Raw genomic sequence first — 21,111 nt, forward strand, 5'->3', positions numbered from 1 at the left:
ATCACAATGCCAAAAAACAAAACCCAGATCTCCACGTCAACCCCGCCGCGCACCGTTAACTTGGCCGTTAAGCAGCCGCCTTTTTTTGTGAAGATTTCTCTCTCTCTCTCTCTCTTTGGGTTTTCTGCCGCCAGGCGCCGTCAAGTACAGCAGATCAGACACGCTTCCATAAATACAGCTGAACGAATGATTACCTCTCTCTGGTGTCACTCTCATAGTGCCTAGATCATCGCGGCCGTCCGTTTGCTCTCTCTCTCTCTCTCTCCCCCGGCTGCACGGACGGCTGTGATTCGACTGGCCGGCCTTTTAGAATGGTCCGAACGATGGATGGAGCAAAAAGTAACGGCGCTGAGAATTTTGTGTGTGTGGGTTGAGTGCGGGGCGGTAAAGCTCTTAGAAAAAAGAAAGTAAATAGGATAAATATTATTATTGGAAAATCGGATAAATTGCGGCCGAGTGAAAATAGTTAAAACAAAGTTTTTTTTAAAATTCCCGCAGTAATAATTAATGCTGCCGGGAAATGGGTGCGTGTGCGGAAGGCCGACTTAAATTGGCCCGGGGAGGGAGGGGCCGCCTTTCGTATTTTAATATTTCATTTCATTTAATTATTTTTTAAGTAATTGACTCGTTTTATTCTCTCTCTCTATCTCTCTGGCGCAAAAACAAATCTAATGGTTTCGATTTTCTGAAACTGTTTTTTGGGTTTGTTTTATTTTGTTTGTTTGTTTTTCCCAGGGATTTTTAAAAAAAAAACAAAACAGAAGAAAATAGAAATAAAATACATAAATTTAGATAAAATGGAGGAGCCCACACTTATAAATTACGAAGAAATTGAGGATTACAGAAATTAGCTCCAAACACCACCACCATACATACATACACACTTCTACTCTCTCTGTGTTTTCTTCTTCTTTCTTTCTTTCTGCTACTGCTCAGCTCCTTCCCTTTTTTTTCTCTCTATTTCTGCAATCCCTCTCTAAACTTGTAGTAAGCCTTCCTTCCTTTTCTCCTCCATTTTTATCCACCCCCTTCCTTTTTCCTACTACTTAAAAAGCAAGCCCCCACATCTGCAGACACCGACCTTATCACTGATCTCTTCTTCTATACCGTCCTTCCTTCCTACCATGGATCCTTCCTCGGCTTCCTCTCCTTCACCTTCCTCCTCCTCATCGCCTATGTCCACTTCCTCCTCCCCGGCCATCCACCTCCTCCTGCTCCTCCTCTCTCGCCTCTCCCCCGGCGGCGGCGGAGCCATCTCGCCGCTCCATGCCGCCGCCCTAATCGCCGTCTGCGCCGCCGCCACCGTGGTGGCCTGCTGGTGGCACCCCGGCGGCCCGGCGTGGGGCAAGGCCAGAAGCGCCGCCGCCGACAAGGCCATCCGGGGGCCCCGCGGGTGGCCCGTGCTGGGCAGCCTCCTGGAGCTCATGGGCGAGCGCCCCCACGTCGCCCTGGCCGGCCTAGCCCGTGCCCACGGCGCCACCGCCCTTATGGCCTTCAGCCTCGGTAACACCCGCGTCGTCCTCACCTCCGTCCCTTCCGTCGCCCGTGAGCTCCTCAACAGCACCTCCTTCGCCGACCGCCCCATCAAACAGTCGGCCAAGCTCCTCCTCTTCCACCGCGCCATCGGCTTCGCCCCCTACGGCGACTACTGGCGCAAGCTCCGCCGCATCGCCGCCACCCACCTCTTCTCGCCCAAGCGCCTCTCCGCCCTTGAGCCCCACCGCCAGTACGAAACCGCCCAACTCCTCCGATCCATCCATGACTCCGCCCTCCGATCCCAGGGCGGCGTGGTTCGAGTCCGCCCACTGCTCCAGGCAGCCTCGATGAACAACATCATGAAGAGCGTCTTTGGCCGGCGTTACGACCTTCTAACTGCCGGGCCTCTTGGGCAGCAGGAGCTCCACCCGGAAGCGGCGCAGCTGCAGAGGATGACTCGTGAAGGCTTCGAGCTTCTAGGCGCCTTCAATTGGAGCGACCACCTGCCGCTGTTGAAATGGTTTGATTTCCAAGGTGTCCATAGCAGGTGCCAGAAGCTGGTGGCCGAGGTGCAGGTGTTCGTGCAGAAGATCATAGACGAGCATCGCCAGGAGGCGGCGCTGGCTCGCAATGGCGGAGAGAAGGCGGCAGAAGATTCGGACTTTGTGGACGTGCTTCTGTCTCTGCAGGAGCAAGAGAAGCTCACCGACACAGACATGATAGCGATCCTCTGGGTAAGAAAATCCGTCGATCAATCCAAATCTGTCTGCATGATTGATGGTCTGGCATGAATGCATGCATGGTGAGTGTATGAAATCAGATGCATGCATGAGGTCCTGCATGGCGTGTCTGCGAGGAAGCCATGCATGCATGCATGCAAGAAGGTGTGCATGGAGTGTAATTGTATTCGCACGTGCCTCTCATTTGGCGCACGTGCGATGGAATGATTGCAGGCGCGTAACAATATTCTGCTCCTTTTCAGCAAGGAATTCAATTGTTATTTTTGTATAGATTATTTTTATTAATTCGATTTTCTATATTTTTCGTTTTTGGGTGGGATGGTGCAGGAGATGATATTCCGCGGGACGGACACGTCAGCGATCCTGATGGAGTGGGTGCTGGCGGAGATGGTGAGGAACCCGCACGTGCAGGCACGTGCGCAGGCCGAGCTGGACGCCGTGGTGGGGCCGGGCCGCCGCGTCAGCGAGTCCGACGTGGCGAGCCTGCCCTACGTGGCGGCCATCGTAAAGGAGACCCTGCGGATGCACCCGCCTGGGCCGCTCCTCTCGTGGGCCCGCTTGGCCACGTCGGACGTTGACCTGGCCGGCCACCACGTGCCGGCTGGGACAACAGCCATGGTCAACATGTGGGCCATCACACACGACGCGGACGTGTGGCCGGAGCCCGCCGCTTTTAGGCCGGAGAGATTCATTGAAGATGACGTGGACGTCCGGGGCGGGGACTTGCGGCTGGCACCCTTCGGGGCGGGGCGGCGTGTGTGCCCAGGCCGGGCGCTCGGCATGGCCACGGTCAACCTCTGGACCGCCCGGCTGCTCCACCACTTCGAGTGGTCGGCCCCCGAGGGCTGCTTGCCCGGGAGCGTGGACACGGCCGAGGTCCTTAAGCTCTCATGTGAAATGAAGACCCCACTCGCAGTCCGCCCCAAGGCCCGCATCCCGCTCCCCTTCTCTGCATAAGATGGCTCCTCCCTGGGCGCCATAGCCGATCAATCGATTAGTAAAGAGCTCAAGGGCCGATTAATATTAGAGTGTGCTACCCCGATTTTTGCGATTCTTGGGGAAAGCTGGATCGGAACCTCGAGTCGTATTTAAAAGAACAAAAAAACATTAACGAAAGCGGAAATGGCGAAGTAAAAATTGGCGTATAAGATGAATGTAGAATTGGGTTCATTGATTTGATGGATTTTTTTTTTTGTTGGAGTGGGGAACCCTAATAGTAGTTATTTGATTGGGTCTCCCTGCAATTTTGATACACAATTTTTGATAGGGTAATCACTTGAGGGGATTACTATAATTTTAGGTCTTCTTCTTCTTCTTCTTCTTCCTTCTCAACCTAATATACTTCTACAATATTTTTTTCATGAGATCAGGTGCTCTCTTAATCTCTTCTTTTTCTTTCTTTCTTCTACCCTTTTTTGTTGATTCCTTTGTAGGAGAGGTTTTGGGCTTCTTTGGTCTCTCCTTTTAGGTAATGCTTCCTTGAATAGCTCACAATTTTCTATACACAAAACTGGCTTTGTGATGATACCCATATGTATCTAAAGAAAAAACATTTCATTGTCAATGTAAAGGAAAAATGTTCTTCTATAATCTTTGTAAGATTCGACCTTCTACAAAGTCAATTGGTGGAGTCTTTGACATTGGTGCTTTTAATCGTCAATTGTTCTGTTTTAGTCGAGTTTGCAATGAATCAATGTCAGCATGATACACTTGTATCATATATAGCTGATACACACATATCAGAGAAAGTATCATATATAGCTGATACAAACACATATCAGAGAAAGTATCATATATAGCTGATACACACATATCAGAGAAAGTATGATATATAGTTTGTTGCCATTGTACAATGTTTTTTTCTTGTGTATAGCTCTTAGGGTTTTTAGTTGGTATGCTAAGCATTCACTAGCACTCAATTAGAGTTTGTGTGGGTCTTTGTTTCTCCTAATGTTGTCGTGCATCAACATTGGTCCCAATTGACCTAACATGATAATCATTTTCATTTTGCACATGAATTCCTCCAAAGGCTTTAGTTGGTAGCCTTATTAGCAAAGTTTTGATGTAAAATGCAAAGTTAACATCTTGCATTGAAGTGAATGTGCTCTCATTGTTTCTAATCATGGGAGTGTGGGGACACATTAATAATTTCTTTTTGTAACACAATCGTCTTATTCATGCTCGATTCTAATCATGGGAGTGTAGGGACACATACTAATAATTTCTTTTTTATAACACAATTGTCTTATTCATGCTTGCAAAAGACAAAGGAATGTTATAACTACTTTATGACCTTTATCTATATTTTGGGAAATAATAACCTGAATTTCCATACTCAAATATACCTCTCACAATCAATCCAATATTTGTACAAATGCCCAAATGTTCTACATTAAAAGTGAGTTTTTTTCTACAATCCATTTATGACCAGTATACGTGAGTACTTGAATTGCGTTATTTTGTGTTGTTGTCTCAGTGTCTCGCAATTCAGAGACTTCGATCCTATCTGGTGTTCCCCTACCTCTCGGGATCAAAGATCCCTCCTCGTGGCCTATCCTTTTTTCCATTGTCGTCCTTTGAGTAGCAGTTTCCCTAATCAGTAGAGCATTAATGATTTTTTATCTCATAGTCCATCCGCCCATGATTCCATGGAGTATGTTGGCTTGATCTTGTAGTGGCAGTGACATAAACCATCGCCAACATTCTATACTTTTCCTGGGCCTTCTACAATGTATCCCCATGACAACCTTACATGATCCCAGTAGTTGATTAGATTCATCCTTGATATATGGGTTCCATAGGATACGTTGACTGAGCCAGGCAGGTTTGAAACTCGGTTGATCGCACTTAAGCCCTCGTCTAATGTCACACCATGCCTTCCACATGGATGCACTGAATGTATCTTCCAATTGGCGGAAGAAACTAGGTTTGAGATCCAATCAAAGTACAACCCGATTGGCACATATGTACTCATGAAAACACATGGCTAGTAAGGTCAGTTGGGACCCTTTGCAATGGACATGGCGTGATCCTTACGCGGGGCAAGGAAGCAAACCCATCCCTTTCTTCCAATTCACAACGAGATTGGGTCGCCACATTCTAACTACTCAAACCGCTCGAGAGCCGGCTGTTGCGAAGGTCTGGCACACATTTCAAGTTCCTCCCACAATTATCACCAGGTTTTAGCAGAAAATCTGGAAACAACAACACGCGAGGCGAATTACCACGTTCCAATGGCTATTAATACATAAGTCCCTACCGGTGGGAGCATGGCAACGTGGGAACCTTAGCTCTCCTTATTGTGTAGAGTGCCCAAATGTTGTAGAATCAATACAACACGCTCTGTGGGATTGCCCAACGTCCCATCGAATATGGCGAGGGGTTGGCCGCTTGTTGCAATTATGCCAGGCGCAAGGCTACATCAAGTGGGGAAATATATTGGCTATCATGTCAGACCCCAGTTGGCATATACAAGCATCAGGAGGAGGGGATGACTTTGGTGGTAAAAGCACAAGAGGTTGTTTTCGCCACCAACGGCAATGTCCACTCAACTCCTCTTAATGACAAATCTCAAGCTATGTTGGAATTGGTCAGCCCAATAACTCTTTGGATTCTATGGAAACAATAGTATAGACGGGTCTTGTCCAACCAAACCGCGCATCCAACAAGGTTACTACAAGAGATATGGAGTGAAATTGTAGCCACTCTAAAGAGCCAATATGATGGCCTCAAGGGCGGCTGCGATGGAGTTGAAAATCAACAAATAACCTTCATCCAACAATGGTTGTCCTCTCCCTTTCTTGAGTCAGTGGGCATTCACATGGGATCCACATAAGATGGAACTATCGCGTCCCTACAGGGATTTGTACATAATCGTCTCATTTGTAAAATTATATAACTAATGGAAGGAGTTGTTTTTTGGAAAAAAAATAAAAATAAAAGTGAGTTTTTTTTTTGCCCTAACACTACCATGCCAAGCTAAAGATGTTGTGTACAAAACCATCCATTTTGTATCTCGAAACACATATGTTTGTAATGGTCCTCGATTCAAATTATAGTATGACTTGAACAAAAAATTATTGATTTTGTATGCACGACCAAAAGTTAACCTTGACCCTCAATTTTATGTTTTCTTTCTTTAGAATGAATGAGGGGATCAAACCATGTTCGGTAATCATCCATTCACATTAAGCAAATACACATTGAAGTAAAGACTACTTTGTATTATGTTATGCCAAGGTTTGATAAGTGATCTACACAATTATGCATGGCCATGTTATTGAATAATGTAGAAGCTAAATAGCTCTCAATTCCCAAGCTTTTATACAATATCCAATTCAATTAACCATATATTATCACAATTGTGTAGAGAATGCGGAAGTTTACTCATCCATTTTTTGAGGCCGGTATTATGATGCCACCTAGGTCTTATTCCCTACTCCAACAATTGGGGTCTTTTTGACATAGTTTAGCTACACCATGAGTGATTTCAAATTAAGAGTTGGCACACAACGTACTAATTTGACATTGTGTCATGACAGTAAGTTTTTCTAGTGCAACATGAATTGGCTTACATTTTAGGTATGAAAAATTGTGTTGTCACAACACATAATATGCGAGTATAATTGTTTATGTTCTTTCACCCTATTATGTTGGTTCATATATTCCCTACACATGAAATCTTTCATGACTATTACATGCAATTTCACTTTGGGCCTTCACGATATATCATGAAATACAATCCCTTGATTGCTAATATTAACATCCACATTGGCCCCAAACACTCTAAATTCATTTTCCTCCCAATCATAAAAATGGTGAAGTGTTAGACACATACACTCATAAAAAGAGATTACGCAATCATACTAATCACACCTCGATCAAGTATGAGAGTGACTAGAGTTTGACTAAATAACACTTCACACTAATCACTCACTTCACAAGTATGAGAGAGAGAGAGGTGTTAGAAATATTGAGAATCGATAGATAGGTATATAGAGTTACAACCACAAAGGTGGATATATGAAAATAAAACTTCTATTACATATGAGAGTAGCTCACATTGGTAGTTCACCCATGTGCTCACACCTTAGAGCTTCGATGGGATCTAGACCAACTCATGACAAAATTAGTGCGGACTGATAATCAATCCAAACATTGTGTGAGAAAGTGGATATTCTATGTTTGGTCTGAGTATAGCATTAAATATGCAAGTCAGTTTATTGTAGTGGAGATATTCCATTTCTATCAACTAACTTGTCATTTATTATGACCCAACTCCTTAGATACAGGCTAGTGCTAGATAGTACTTATCTTGAAGTCAATGGCACATACTTCAAGAAAGTACATCGTAACTTGCCCACAAAATATTCTAGTTGACTTGATTAGCCAATCCTATTAGCCTACTTCGCTTCCTAAATACATTGTGTCCTACGTATCTATGGTTTCCTAGATTGACACCTTATCGACCCATATGGTCGAGTTGCACACTAGCTGCTCCTCATTTTGGGCGTTATCACAACATGTGCACTCTAAGAGCACATATGGGGATAGATTTACAACTTGGGGCTGATCATTAATTATATCTAACAAGAGGGCTCTAGCTTATACCACAAAAGGATGAAAACTCAAGAATGAAGAAGAAGAGCTATAAAGGCACAAAAGTAACTTTTATAGCACTTTTACAAAACAGTTCTCTTGCTTCACATTGGAGTGGCCAATAGGCTTAAAGAGCTGGAACTACTTTATTGTGTTCTCCTTCTCTTGGTCTCACGCTTGGCCATTAGAACTATTGCCAATGTCTTCATGGGCCATGCTACGTATGACATTTACTTAACATGGCACATTAGAGAAAGAAAGAAGGAAAGAAATATATATTAACGTCTTCTAAGACCAAATTTGGCAAAACATTTGGTCAATCTAGTGTGAAGATTCAAGCCCAAGTAGGGACTTAGAGCTTGACAAAAAAGTGAGTTGTGCTTTTACAGTTAATCCTTTTGGAGTGTTGTAGAACAAGTATCAGAGACAAAAGGAGAGAACTCTCATTAATGACCTTGTACCTACTATTGTGAATCGTGAAGCCACCATCTTGGATATTGTTTATTCAATCCATACATTGTCTCAATGTCTTTGAGTGTTGTGTTGTAAACGTGATCTTGTTATTATTAATTCTCAATCCTTTAGTTGTAGTTTATAATCTTTAGGACTTTAGGGATGCCTCAAGTGGTATCAATGAGTGGCTCATCACACATGGAAGCACTTAAGGAACTTCTTGACTTTAGTAAGATTTTAGAGTTTTGGCAATTTCAAGCTAAAAATTATGCTTAGAAAAAGGAATTGTTGATGGATTTTTAAAAATGATCAAGGATTCCTCGAAAACAAAATCAAAATCAAAATGTTTGATTTAGAGGAGGTAATGGAAACAAGTCAACAAGAAGAGATCAACTTCTAGTTCTTAGTAGTAGATTGTCAAAGGTTGAAGAAGATATGGAAGAAGTTATGTGGCACATGCAAGAAAAACGCCACATGATCAAGATCTACTTGATTCCAAAGTCTTATTAGATTTGAATGTGTTGCTCTCGTGGCCAACCACAACCAATTACCGTTCGTATATTCGTGTGCAAGAAGTAACGCTTAGACAAAAACCGAAGAACAGAATAACTAAAAAAACAGAGAACACATAGATTTTACCGTGGAAAACCCAAACTAGGAAAAACCACGTGGAGTCCACTTGCTCCGAAACAGATCATTGTGATGATGAGGGGGGTACAACAAGATACTCAGAGGAAACGATGTCGAGCTCTTCTTTATCAACAGACGGCTATTGAGTTGCACTTACTCACACCCTCCCTCTCTCACGCATTCTCACAGTTATAGAGAGCACTTCCCCGTTCTAACTATCTCACAATAATGATACACCTATAATGATTGCCCTAGATGTTTATATACTAGTACAACTTTCGGACTATTTACAAGTATAGCCCACAGAGGCTTATTTCGACTATTTATAGATATAGTCTCCCGAGTTGGCTGTCTACACGATTTCAGTTTCGGCCTCGGCCTATCATCCTCGGCAGATTTTGACAACATCGTTCAGCAATAGGGTCTAAGACGATACCGAATATGGAAGCAATTCACAATGTTCATGTTCGCGTTGTCAAGCTCATGGGACACCTATTATGTGTTTGCTCGGCATGATCCCTATGAGTAGGAATGATGCATTATGGTTAGGTAGAGAGCACCGATTGGACTACGACCACCATATATAGTGAAGATCTTAATGTTCTCAAACTATTCTAGCACAACGTTGGTGTTCAATATAATCTCGTAACTCTTGTTCTTTCCAAATCGTTGTTGTAGAATCCTAAAAGTATTCCAAATCATAATATGCCTACAATACATATTATGGTAAGTATTCTAAAAGTATTCTACCTTCTCTTTAAAATACTTAGAATATGTATTCCACAGATAAAATGTGTTAAATATGTAGAATACATTGAATACTTCTTAAATTTAAAACGTTTTTTGAAATGTTAAATACTTATTGAATATGTTAAATATTATAAAATGGTTGTTCAAAAACATAGAATACGTGTAGAATACTTTAGACTCTAGAGTATTCTAAAACATCAAATAGAAATATAAAACTTAATTCAGAAGATTTGTGTATCCATTTCAAGTGATCATTTGCTCACAATACTTCCATGTCCTATTTTCTATGATTACTCATACTATTTTCTAAGTTTGGGTGGTTTGTAGGTGAGGGCGATGCACAAATTATCCGAGGCAGGTGCCCATCTAATGAGTATCGTTTGTGGGGCAACCTAAGTGCTTTGGCAGACAATGGCCAGTGGTTGGCAATGCGGGTGGCAATGTTGGAAGGTAAGAAGTGGCAAGTAAACCCAGACCCAGGGAAGCTGGAATCTGATCGTAAACTCTGGATAGTTAACAACAAGCCCATATGTGATCTGGATTGGGATCCACTAGAGGTGTGGTGGCAGAAACCGAGAACGGACAAACTTGAACAGTTTTTCGAGTACACTACCAAGCTAGGAAGGCAAATCATTGGCTCTAAATTGATGGGTGTTGGCCTAACTCGCAATAGTTGGAAGGATAAAGGCATTTCTGATGACTGGTTGAAGTCGTTTTGGAGGAGGCTATGGGCGCTCGATATGCCAGAAAAAATAAAGCTTTGGTTGTGGCTTCTTAGTCACAAAGCGGTGTCGGTGGGGGAGTGGCTTAGGTGTCGTGGTGGTGAGGCTGGATGCAAAAGTTGTGGACACCCTTTGGAATCAATTCCTCATTGTTTTTGGAATTGCAGCGAGGCTATTAACATTTGGGGTAGAAGTCTCAGGATAGTGGCAGCATGCGGAGTGAATGGGAGAGTTGTATGGGGGTCCGTACAAGGGCTGAAGTTAACAAGGGAAGGTTGGGCTGAACAGTTAAACCCCCACGGACATGGTTTTATAGTGCAGGATGGCAAGGTGTTTCAACGGGCTGGAGTTCGACATGGCACTAACTCAGAATTTTTTGAAGAGATATGGATGATGGTGTCTTGTTTATCGGTATGGCACATTTGGACCAACCGTTGTAAATTTGTTTTTCAACAACAAAAGATCCCTAGCGGTGAGGTATTATTAAATATATGGTTTGAGTTGGTATCTTGGCTGCGGGGACGATACGACTCAATTAAGGGGGAATCTGATGCAGCTGAAAGATCTCGATCAAAGTTCTTGCTGAAATGGGGTAATTCTCCTATGGTGGGCAGATCATCATCAGGGCCTCAATGGAACTACCAAGCACCCCGATGGCTGTTTCCGGTTTCCAACAGCGTCTAGGTGTTGTAAATCTATATAGATATGGTACAAATTATTAGGTTATTGGAGTTGTTTGGATATGTTTGTTGAAAATGAGGTGGGGACTATGTCCACTTTGGTGGGAAGGCCAGAGTGAGGGCTGGTGAGAGGAACTTTGGGTGTTCTATGATGTAATTTTGTTTGCTAACTAATGCGAAGTAGTGTTTTTCTGGAAAAAAAAAAAAAAAGATGCACCCAATGCTCCCTTGTCTTATTTTGTACTCCAATAGTTTGACCATTTTTTAACTAGGTCTATAACATGACTAGACATTAGGAATGAAATGTTTGCGCAAGAAGTGATATTTCTCTATAGTATTATGATGATATATGCTTTTCTATTTTTAGATACAAGACACCAATGGTACCTTAACCTATAATATGTTAGGGCAATCATTCTTTTTCTTTCACTTAATTATGTTGGTTCATATCTCTACTTATAAGATTAACCATAAAATATAATCTCTTGACCCTTGATGTTATCATCAACATTGACCCCCACAACACAATCCTTATTTCCCAAGGCATGGAATGGCACCATTATTGTCTCTTACCCCATATTCACAACAAAGTATATTTGTGAGAAGAACTTGAGCCAAGTAAGAATGGATGCAAATTTTGGCACATGGATGTGATAGATAAATGAGATGTAAAACTTAAAAATGCCTATAAAATAAGTATGTAGAAGAAGTCACCCAAATTTGTAAGGAGTTTGGTTGGTAAAACAGTGCTCCTGAATTCACTTCTTTTGGTAAGTATTTGAAGCTAGGACAAAGTTAACTTTCCTAATTGGAATTTAAGAGAGTTGGTATACCACCCTCCATTCCTAGTGTTGGAATGCCCAATAAAATGTGTGTGTGTTTCCACTACACAACTTTGTGAGAATTCGTAGTTCAAGATATCACATGCTAACACTCAATGTGGCATCGCCACCGTTATACATGGCATAAATTAAAGATTGCAAAAATTATTGCCTCATAGATTCATTGGGTTGGTGTTAAATTACTACATGCAAGTCTAGTGTAACGAAGGTTTGATGATGTACTATATATCATTTAAGCTTTGGTAGAGAATCGAGATCATATAACTACTCATTGGCTCCTACAATCGACATTTTATGTCAACTTTTTGTTTTAGTTTAGAGTTGAGACACTCTAAGTGCTAGTTTAATGCTTCCAAAAAAAAATGATTTTATGGGATTGCTTTCCATAACACAAATAATGGAAACTAACACAGCATTGTTGTAAATAATGGCAATGCTAGTTATATTCGCATAAGCTTTTTGATGGAGGTTGTTGGATAATATGCATCATATCACATAGGCCAATGTGAACTAAATAAAAGCATTTCAAATTTTATTATATCAAAGGTAATTGCAATTTCCTAGGATTTATAAGCGAGATTTGCTTCCTACCCCAAAGTTGTCTCTCTTAAAAAATTAGTGTTGTAGAGTTGGGTGCATCTCAAACATTGTAGAGTTTTTTCAACCTAAACTAAAATCCGGTTCGCTAGAATCATATGAAGATTGTATCATAACCATATAATATCATTGAGAAGGGAAACAAAATTTGTGGAAGTACAAACACATTAGTGTCTCCCGAAGGAAGTAAAAAGGGGGATTGCACGTTGATCCATTGGAAAGCAATTTTAGTCATAGCTAACCATGAAAAGTAGAAAACCCATTTGTGAAATGTGTTTTGCATTGGTAATCTTGTAGCTAACAACATGTAGAATGGCAATATGTAAAAGCGGTTGTTGCATTGTAAACAAATTTTCAATTCATATAACCTTAATACTTCGTATGAGAAAATGCATTCACATAATTGAACCAAGTTACGTATGCATACAACTGCATGGATGAGTACCATTAGATCTCAACTTTACTCTTATACTTTTTTAAAATAGATGATGATCAACCATCTATAGTCCTATTGTCTATTGTGAGGTTGTGCTAAATTTATAAGGTTGATCCATGAAGTTGGTGAGGTCAAAAGTTCCTACCATTGTAAGGATTTTTATTTGGATGACAAACCAATTTTAAACACTTAGTAGTTCAAGTGTGCAAGTGTGGAGTGGCCATATTGAATGGTATGTGCAACTCATCAATGTTACCAGTCCATAAGGTCAATATTGATTGGTGGGATGTGTAAGAAAATGCATCTTTCTTCCCGATGTTATTAAAGCTTTTGATGTTACAGAATTTTTTATCCATTGGCGTTGAAGCACATACAAGAGTCTATGTTTGCGCTCTTTGTCACCCAACAATTATTAAGTGCACTAATGTAGCTATACTACCATGTGTTTATAAATTATGAGTGACATATTTCCTACTACAAATGACATGGTTCAACATTTTATGGTTATCTTTAATTTTTATGTGATCCTAAATCAAAACCTCTCCTAATCAACAAGGATAAGTAATCTAAGTGGTTGGCCTTTCTAATTAATGCAATCCTACTTTCTAATAAGTAAATTGACTTTCAAACATGTTCCCAATCAAATCAATAGACATCAAATTTTAATTGAAATGAAACAACTCCCAAATTTGTAATAAGACTGTACAATTTATTCTTTAATAGACTCAAGTAATAAATCCACAAAACTTGGACATATGTTTAATAATCTTAATTTCCAAGTGGTGACAAGGAGGGATCCTCGAGTTATATGTAATTCATGAGACCAACAAAGTAATCAACAATCATGTACAAAATGATGTGCTCAAATGCATCAATATTAAAAACATCATAGTAGACATTTAAATGGAAACAAGCAAATCGATCACATCACAATCTGGATGTTTTGTTGGAGGTTGAAAGCTTTGGTGGGATGGTATTTACCAATTCCAGCGAAGGATTTGAAGTATGTGAAACCAGGATGTGTCTCTTGGTCGGTAATCTCACTTATGGGCACCCACAAAAGAAACTCTTTCGCCTTCACCCCTTGTAGTTTCTTTAGCTTCTTCTTCTCTAGGTACCCACTCACTTCTTGTCCATATGACACCTTCGTCTTTATATCATCGAACATGTGTTCTGTCTTCTGCTTCTGCTTTATCCAGAAGTATCCCGTCTCCTGCACAAAACCCATCTCCTCGATTTCCTCCAACGGGAGTAACCCATCTGGAAGACCAATGTCTTTTAGCAATGAAAGTGCCTTAGCTACACATGCGTCATGCCCATAGTGCACTTCTGCCCCTACCTTCTTAATATCATTCACTAACATTGAAGCCATTCGATTGTAATCCTAAGTTTATCTAAACTCAATGGTCTAGCTTTTTCTATAGTCTTGTCCTAAAATAAAATACACACAATATGAATGAACTTGCCTTCCCTAGGAATCCATCCCTTGTCATTTGGACTTATATATAGCATTTTCAAGCCTGACTTTATTTGGTGGTGGGAGCTACTTCTCATAACTCTCCCTTATGGGTTGTTCTATCCAAAAAAGTTTTAAGTATGATAAATTTTACTCATATCTTTCGATAAGTATACTAACTAGTAATTCACCAAACATGTGAATGTAAAACCTTGGCATCCATTGTTGAGCTACTTCTCATAACTCTTCCTTATGGGTTGTTCTATCCAAACAAGTTTTAAGTATGACAAACTTTACTGATATCTTTCGATAAGTATACTAACGGGTAATTCACCAAACATGTGAATGTAAAACCTTGGTATCCATTGTTGAGCTACTTCTCATAACTCTCCCTTATGGGTTGTTCTATCCAAACAAGTTTTAAGTATGAAAAAGTTTACTCATATCTTTCGATGAGTATACTAACTAGTAATTCACCAAACATGTGAATGTAAAACCTTGTCATCCATTGTTACATCATAGCAATGACATTCAAGATAGAGCTCATTTTGGACATCCCCGAACTTGTACAATTATTTAATGCCCATAATTAAATTGTTATGCGTTGATTGGTTTTGTTTGGTTGGGGGTTTGTTGAAGAACACTTTTCAAACTCATGCCATGAACCCAATAATCATAAAGCACAATTCATGAAGTTGTCAATTAGAAATATCTAGAAAAAGAGCATATTCCAACAATGAATTGGTGGAAGTTCTTCCTATTTTATGGATGGCGTGAAAGCATTTAATTGCCAAACTTTTACGTTAGTTAATATCAACATTGGTGCATTGATTGGGTTTTGCTCAAGCAGGCCTTTTTGGCGTTGGATGCAATACACAAATGAAGGTGGCACAAAAGCATTTTAATGTTGGCATTTATTTTGGTTGATGTTGATGCTTCGGCATAAATTGGGTAGTTTTTCAAGAATGCCTTTTTGGAGCCACATTCATTGAATGACATTGACAACTACATACAAACATTGAAACTCTCCCGTCGAATGTACTTCACATGGGTGATCAACAATTTTAAGGGAACATAATATACATCTATAGAAGGATTATGGTCATGGAATGTTGCTTTCTTGAATTCAGTTTTCACGCGATGATATGTTTAGGACCACCTACATGACAACTTTAGATTATTTCCAAGTATTTGATGTATTTAGAAGAAGTGTTGTAGCACAATTCAAATATAGCTAGCATGCCATCATTTAGGGAAGAATACCAAAGTATAGGCAAAAATTAAAACATAACTAGCCTATTATCTTTTATTTAAAGATGCTGAAATACTACAACGTGCAAAAGGTTTACCATAATAGCTGGTAATGTTCCAAACATTAGTGAGAACTCCAATATGTTTCATAGTACAATGCTGCATTCCACTCATTTGTTTTTAGTAGTTTGTGTGAGAACATTCTTGCAATTGAGTATTTCATTGATTTGCACTTAGCATGATTCTTAAATGTAAATTAGTAGTGTTGCTAAGCATTGTAATAGGAATGCCCATGGACACCTATTTTCCTTTACTATTAGTTATCAAGGCTAAAATTGGAGCATCAAGCAATGTGATCAAACTACAAATGCTAGGAAAGTGACAACATCATAAGAACAATTCTAATACATGTGACGAACTTCCATGATCGTTTTATGATTCTTTACCGCTCGGAAGACACATTTTTACATTTCTAACATGAAGCATCGATGACTAAATCACATCTCAATCCACTTATTATAGATGATGCAGCAGAGATGGCGATTATCATCCTACCATTAGTTAGCTTCATTCATTTTCACTTCCTTTCTATATTAAGGCAGAACCAAAAAAGAGGATGATATAAATAGCAGTGACAACCACATAAAGAGAGCCAGCCAAGTTTACGCACCTTTCGACCTTTGCACAAACCATCATTTTGGAAAGATCAATGTCTGTAAAAGAGTTTGTTCATTACAACATTCTCTCGAGCATTAACATTATGAATTGTATCATTCCAACATTCTCTTGAATACAGCCTCGCATGTATCACATTCTATTCACAGCAGGAATAAAGATGTAGAAACCCATTAATTCTTCTTCCATATTTATGCTCTCTACTATTGAGATTTGAGGCACACTTTAACCCCTGCCCCCCTCCTTAATACACTTGATCACACAATTTATTGTCTCCTCAATCAAAATTTATAAGTTGATACATAGCACCACCATATATCCATATTTTCTCGGACAAATTCAGTGAAAATAACACAACAATCATTACTAAAACCATAAACAGTAATTCATGCCAAAGCACATACTCAAAGATTATGAGCTTATATCAAAATCACACAATGCTATATGGTACCAACTCAAATTTTTAAGAGCTACAGCAAATAGCCGCAAAGCTATACCCCGTGGAAATTGAGGTTATCAAACTTCTTCCTTTGTGTCAAAGTTCAACATCACTCAAAAGAAAACTAATCTTCCTCCTCTGCTTCCTCCAACCATTTGACAAATGGTTCAAGACCCTTCACAAATGTTTGTCTACAAACAGATGGAAAATCAATTATGTAAGTAAGAAATATATCATCGATATAGATTCAATAATCATCAGTGAGAAGAACACCAACAAAATGGAGATTTGCTAGTTAATCAAGCAAAACAAAAAGCTGTATACATCCTTACCTCCCTTTCAGATTGGAGCCTCTTTTGAACCAGACAACAATGGTGTCTTCCGAAACTACATCCTGATCGTATAAAGCTCGAATAATCTCAGGAAACAATTTCATAAGCTTTGCATCTTCATAGCAATATGTTTGGATGGTATACATCAATTCCAACTCAAGCTTTCCAGTAGTAGTGAAGGAGCCAAGTAAAGCACCCCATGTTTTCACCTGTAATGAATGGACATCTCTTCCTCAATCAATGCTAGGCATTTAGTTTTACCGTTTGCTTGATGGCCAAGCAAACTGTTATTAAATCTTAAGGCATTCAGCTCATTAGAAATTGGTATTCTGGAAAAAATGCAAAAGAAACATTTTGGTAATAAATACACACAAAAATGACCATATTTAAGAATCGTATGCATGATAATTGCATCTAACATACCCATATAGAACCAAATTACCAACAAAAAAGTGCCCATTCTAGTGTCTCCTTCCCATTTCAAATTAGTTCACAACAACATCAATGTTAGAGACAAATTCGAGAACCTTGTAACATATATGCAAAAAGAAAAAAAAACAGAATTATAAAGACATTACCTGTCGCAATGCAAGATTGATATTCTGCTGTTGATTCTTTCCTGACCACTGGATAGCATCCATTAGAGCATCCCACACAGTTTGTACCACATCCACATCTGGTAAGGTGGCTTCTTTGCGGCGTTGCTTCACAGATTCAATAACCTCTGTCATGTCAGTTTCCTCAGAAATCTGATCAGTCAAGCTACTCTTTAATTCCTTCAACTTCACATCAAAAACCTTCTTCCTGTTGTAGTCAACAAGCTGACCTAACCCTGCTTTGCTGCAACAAAGAAAGAGATAGCACAAAAATCCATATCAAGCTAATGTCCACATGTCAAGAAAAACATAAAAGGGAATATCTCCTGACATAAAATACCCATAGCTTTATTCCTATTTACCAGAATACCCTAGGTTTCCAAAAATTACCAGAATAACCCTCTATAACATATACCATTTTGAAGACTGGGGGGTACTCTGGTACTTGATAAAATCCCTAGAGGTGTTCTTCTGATAACCAAAAGGCTAGGCATATGTTTTGTGTTTTTCCACAAAGAAAGAATTTAGATGGAACCTGAAATGGTCAGCAAATGCATCGATGCTCCTCTTTTGCATTGGGAAGAACTCCAAAAGGCGATCCTCAATTTTAGCACGTTTCAGAAGCCCAACTAGATCATCAAAGCTGTTCTCCACAAGGTATTCTTTAAAGCAATCAGTTATGAAGCCAAGGACAGTGCCCTTGGCAACAAGGCTGTCTTTTAGTAAGGCCGCAAAGATAGTTTCGGGAGGAAGACCAGAGAGCTTTTGTGAAAAAGTGAGGGCAGTAAATATTGCTAACTTTAGGCGATCATCTTGTCCATAAAGTTCCAATGATTGGAGCTGCCTTTGCATCACATTCTCAAGGGATTTTATCATAAACGGGCGGCGGCGTATGATCTTTTGGATAAAGAGAACATGTGGCAAAATTTTCTCTCGTGATGGTTCACAGTTCAAGATCGAGAAATGCTGCCTTTCATCTTCCTCAGGTTTTGTTGTCCCGAGTTGAAAACGACCTCCGGTATACACAACCTGTACATATCATAGTTTTAGGAATACCCATACAACTCCATAAATTATTCATTTTGAAATGAATTCTAAAAAAATAGTAAAAAAGTAAAATAAACATCTATGCAGCAATTACCTCGAAAAAGGTTTCACCATATCTTGAGAAGTCAAGATCTGAAGCCTCAATATCTTTGGCAATAAGCTCCTGGAAGTAAACAGGGCCATGATATAAAATTAAACTGTATATAGAAGCATGATGTGGTTTTATATCGATCTATGGAAATATGATGTTGTATATTTATTTTGGAAAATTCAAAGAAAATATACCAAGTCTCCATCATGTTCAAGATAGATTTGGACAATAGCATCCGCAAAACTTGCAGGATCTAAAGGAGCTGCTATATTCCGTTTGCGGGTCTTGATCCGCGTGCCACTGAAGTAGAATGTATATGTAGTTTGAGTTGAGGATAACCCAAAAATGAAACACGGCTTAAATTTATCTAACATAAATTCATCTTATCTAGCATTATTTATTCAACTCAATATATTTATCCATATTTACAAAATAAATGTATATTATCTAACATTATTTATACAACCCAATAAGAAAAACATCATATATTTATCAATATTCACGAAATAAGTTCATCTTATCTAACATTATTTATACAAACCAATATGAAAGCAGCAATATATTTATCCATATTTTCAACATAAATTTATACAACCTAATATGAAAGCATGGATATATTTATCCATATTTCCAACATAAATTTGTACAACCCAATATGAAAGCATGGATATATTTATCCATATCGCCAACATAAATTTATACAACCCAATGTGAAAGCATCAATATTTTTATCCATATTTCCAACATAAATTTATCTGTTGTGGGTATATTATCCATACATACACAAAGCAAAAATGCCCCATCGTCATGAACGGTTGTATATGCAAAAAAGTGAATTCATGCAGAAATACTTCATACATCTAACGGTATATTGAGAGATTGTGAAATTAAGAGCACACATGGATTCTATAAATTTCTCAATCAGTGAGATGTGACTTGCACCCTATGGGTGCGGTGCTACAACTATCAGGATACAGCAAATTTATGGCTCTGTAATTATGCATTTTACCTTACCTTTTCACAAACTATTACTATTGAATACATTCATCACAGCCCTAAATGATCCTATGAATGCCAAATGATGCATATAAGATAATCACATATGACATCATGAATTACAGAGAATAATTTCAAGCACAAAACCTACTAGCTTGAAAAATGGAAAAACCAACACTACAAATTGAATGTATTTATATATAACAAATTCTAAAGAAAAATTTAAAGAGACTCACCCAAGGGTTGGCTTCTCCTTAGTGCTGCAAAAAAGAATGAACAGTAGAAGAAATAAGAAATAAGAAACAATGGGGTCAGTTCAACAGAAGAAATAATAGTAGGAGAACCGTAAAAAAACTCAAGAGAAACACTGTAGAACAGAGCAGATCGGAAAGAGAAGAAATAGAGGAAGAATTATGCCAAATATGTATACACATACACAGTCAATATACATACATCCCTTACAGAAAAGTAATAATAGATCTATATTGCGAACTTTGCTTTTTCTACTGAAAAAACGGCGATGAAAACAGAGAATTATGGATCTATCAAATGAAGAAGATCGTGGTGGTGGAGGAGATGATGACAAAGGAATGGAAACACTGCCGATCTATATAGACATGTGAAAATAAAGCAGAGGGGAGCGAGGAAGCTGAGTAGAAAACAGAGCAGAGAGAGAAGAAATAAGAAAGTAAAGAGAAACAGAGTAAGGAGAAGAAAAACGTCGTGTGTGTGAGAGAGAGAGAGAGAAAGAGAAAGAGATATTTACCTCATAAACTGAGACTTGGGTTATGGAGAAGCAGAGATGTACTTAACAGAAGCTCTCTCTGTCTCTCCTCTCTGTGTGTGAAGGAGAAGAGCTTGAGTGGAGAGATCAGAGGAGGAGGAGAGCAGCTGGAAGGAGACAGTATTTCTATATGGCATACATACATACATACATACATACATACATATACATATACATACATACATAACATACATACATACATACATCCATACATACATCCATACATACATACATAACATACATACATACACATACACATACACACATACACATACATACATACACACACACATACATTTACATATACATATGTGTATTCATATACATAAAACATATACATATACATATTGTGAAATGCACATAAGAACACATGCACACCAAAATGTACATATACATACGTTATTTTATTTTATTTTTAAAGAAGATATCCTGTCATTAGTATAAACAAATTACAAGATTTTAAACCTCTATGTAATCGGCGGGGGAAACAACCATTTCGGTGGCTGAAAATGCCAATAAG

At 39.2% G+C, this 21,111-nt stretch overlaps 2 protein-coding genes across 2 annotated transcripts; one reads left to right on the plus strand and one right to left on the minus strand.

Annotated features, from left to right (window-relative positions):
• The first annotated feature begins 1,111 nt into the window (after window positions 1–1,111).
• Window positions 1,112–3,810, plus strand: LOC147860616 (cytochrome P450 78A11-like). The gene is made up of 2 exons (XM_087324645.1): window positions 1,112–2,210; window positions 2,544–3,810. Exons 1-2 carry the CDS (start codon window positions 1,125–1,127, stop codon window positions 3,171–3,173), a joined length of 1,716 nt encoding a protein of 571 aa, XP_087180771.1. The 5' UTR covers window positions 1,112–1,124; the 3' UTR covers window positions 3,174–3,810.
• A 12,839-nt stretch (window positions 3,811–16,649) lies between these two features.
• On the minus strand, window positions 16,650–20,733 carry LOC147860617 (uncharacterized). The gene is made up of 8 exons (XM_087324477.1): window positions 20,574–20,733; window positions 20,044–20,067; window positions 19,006–19,111; window positions 18,815–18,883; window positions 18,209–18,702; window positions 17,656–17,917; window positions 17,078–17,286; window positions 16,650–16,936 (listed from the first exon to the last, which is right to left on the minus strand). Exons 1-8 carry the CDS (start codon window positions 20,576–20,578, stop codon window positions 16,870–16,872), a joined length of 1,236 nt encoding a protein of 411 aa, XP_087180603.1. The 5' UTR covers window positions 20,579–20,733; the 3' UTR covers window positions 16,650–16,869.
• Window positions 20,734–21,111: the final 378 nt, after the last annotated feature.

The sequence above is a fragment of the Azolla caroliniana genome, unplaced genomic scaffold, assembly GCF_043228905.1.
Source record: "Azolla caroliniana isolate FFs.n. ecotype wild unplaced genomic scaffold, voAzoCaro1.0.p SCAF_9, whole genome shotgun sequence".
Lineage (NCBI taxonomy): Eukaryota > Viridiplantae > Streptophyta > Polypodiopsida > Salviniales > Salviniaceae > Azolla > Azolla caroliniana.

What these genes read in the sequence shown, in the direction of transcription:
- LOC147860616 (XM_087324645.1), top strand. Translation starts at nt 1,125, where the DNA reads ATGGATCCTTCCTCGGCTTCCTCTCCTTCACCTTCCTCCTCCTCATCG. An exon ending in ACATGATAGCGATCCTCTGG is followed by an intron (nt 2,211 to 2,543) that starts GTAAGAAAATCC and finishes GGGATGGTGCAG; the next exon opens with GAGATGATATTCCGCGGGAC.
- LOC147860617 (XM_087324477.1), bottom strand. An exon ending in GCATTTGCTGACCATTTCAG is followed by an intron (nt 17,918 to 18,208) that starts GTTCCATCTAAA and finishes TCTTTGTTGCAG; the next exon opens with CAAAGCAGGGTTAGGTCAGC. An exon ending in TCAATCTTGCATTGCGACAG is followed by an intron (nt 17,287 to 17,655) that starts GTAATGTCTTTA and finishes CATTCATTACAG; the next exon opens with GTGAAAACATGGGGTGCTTT.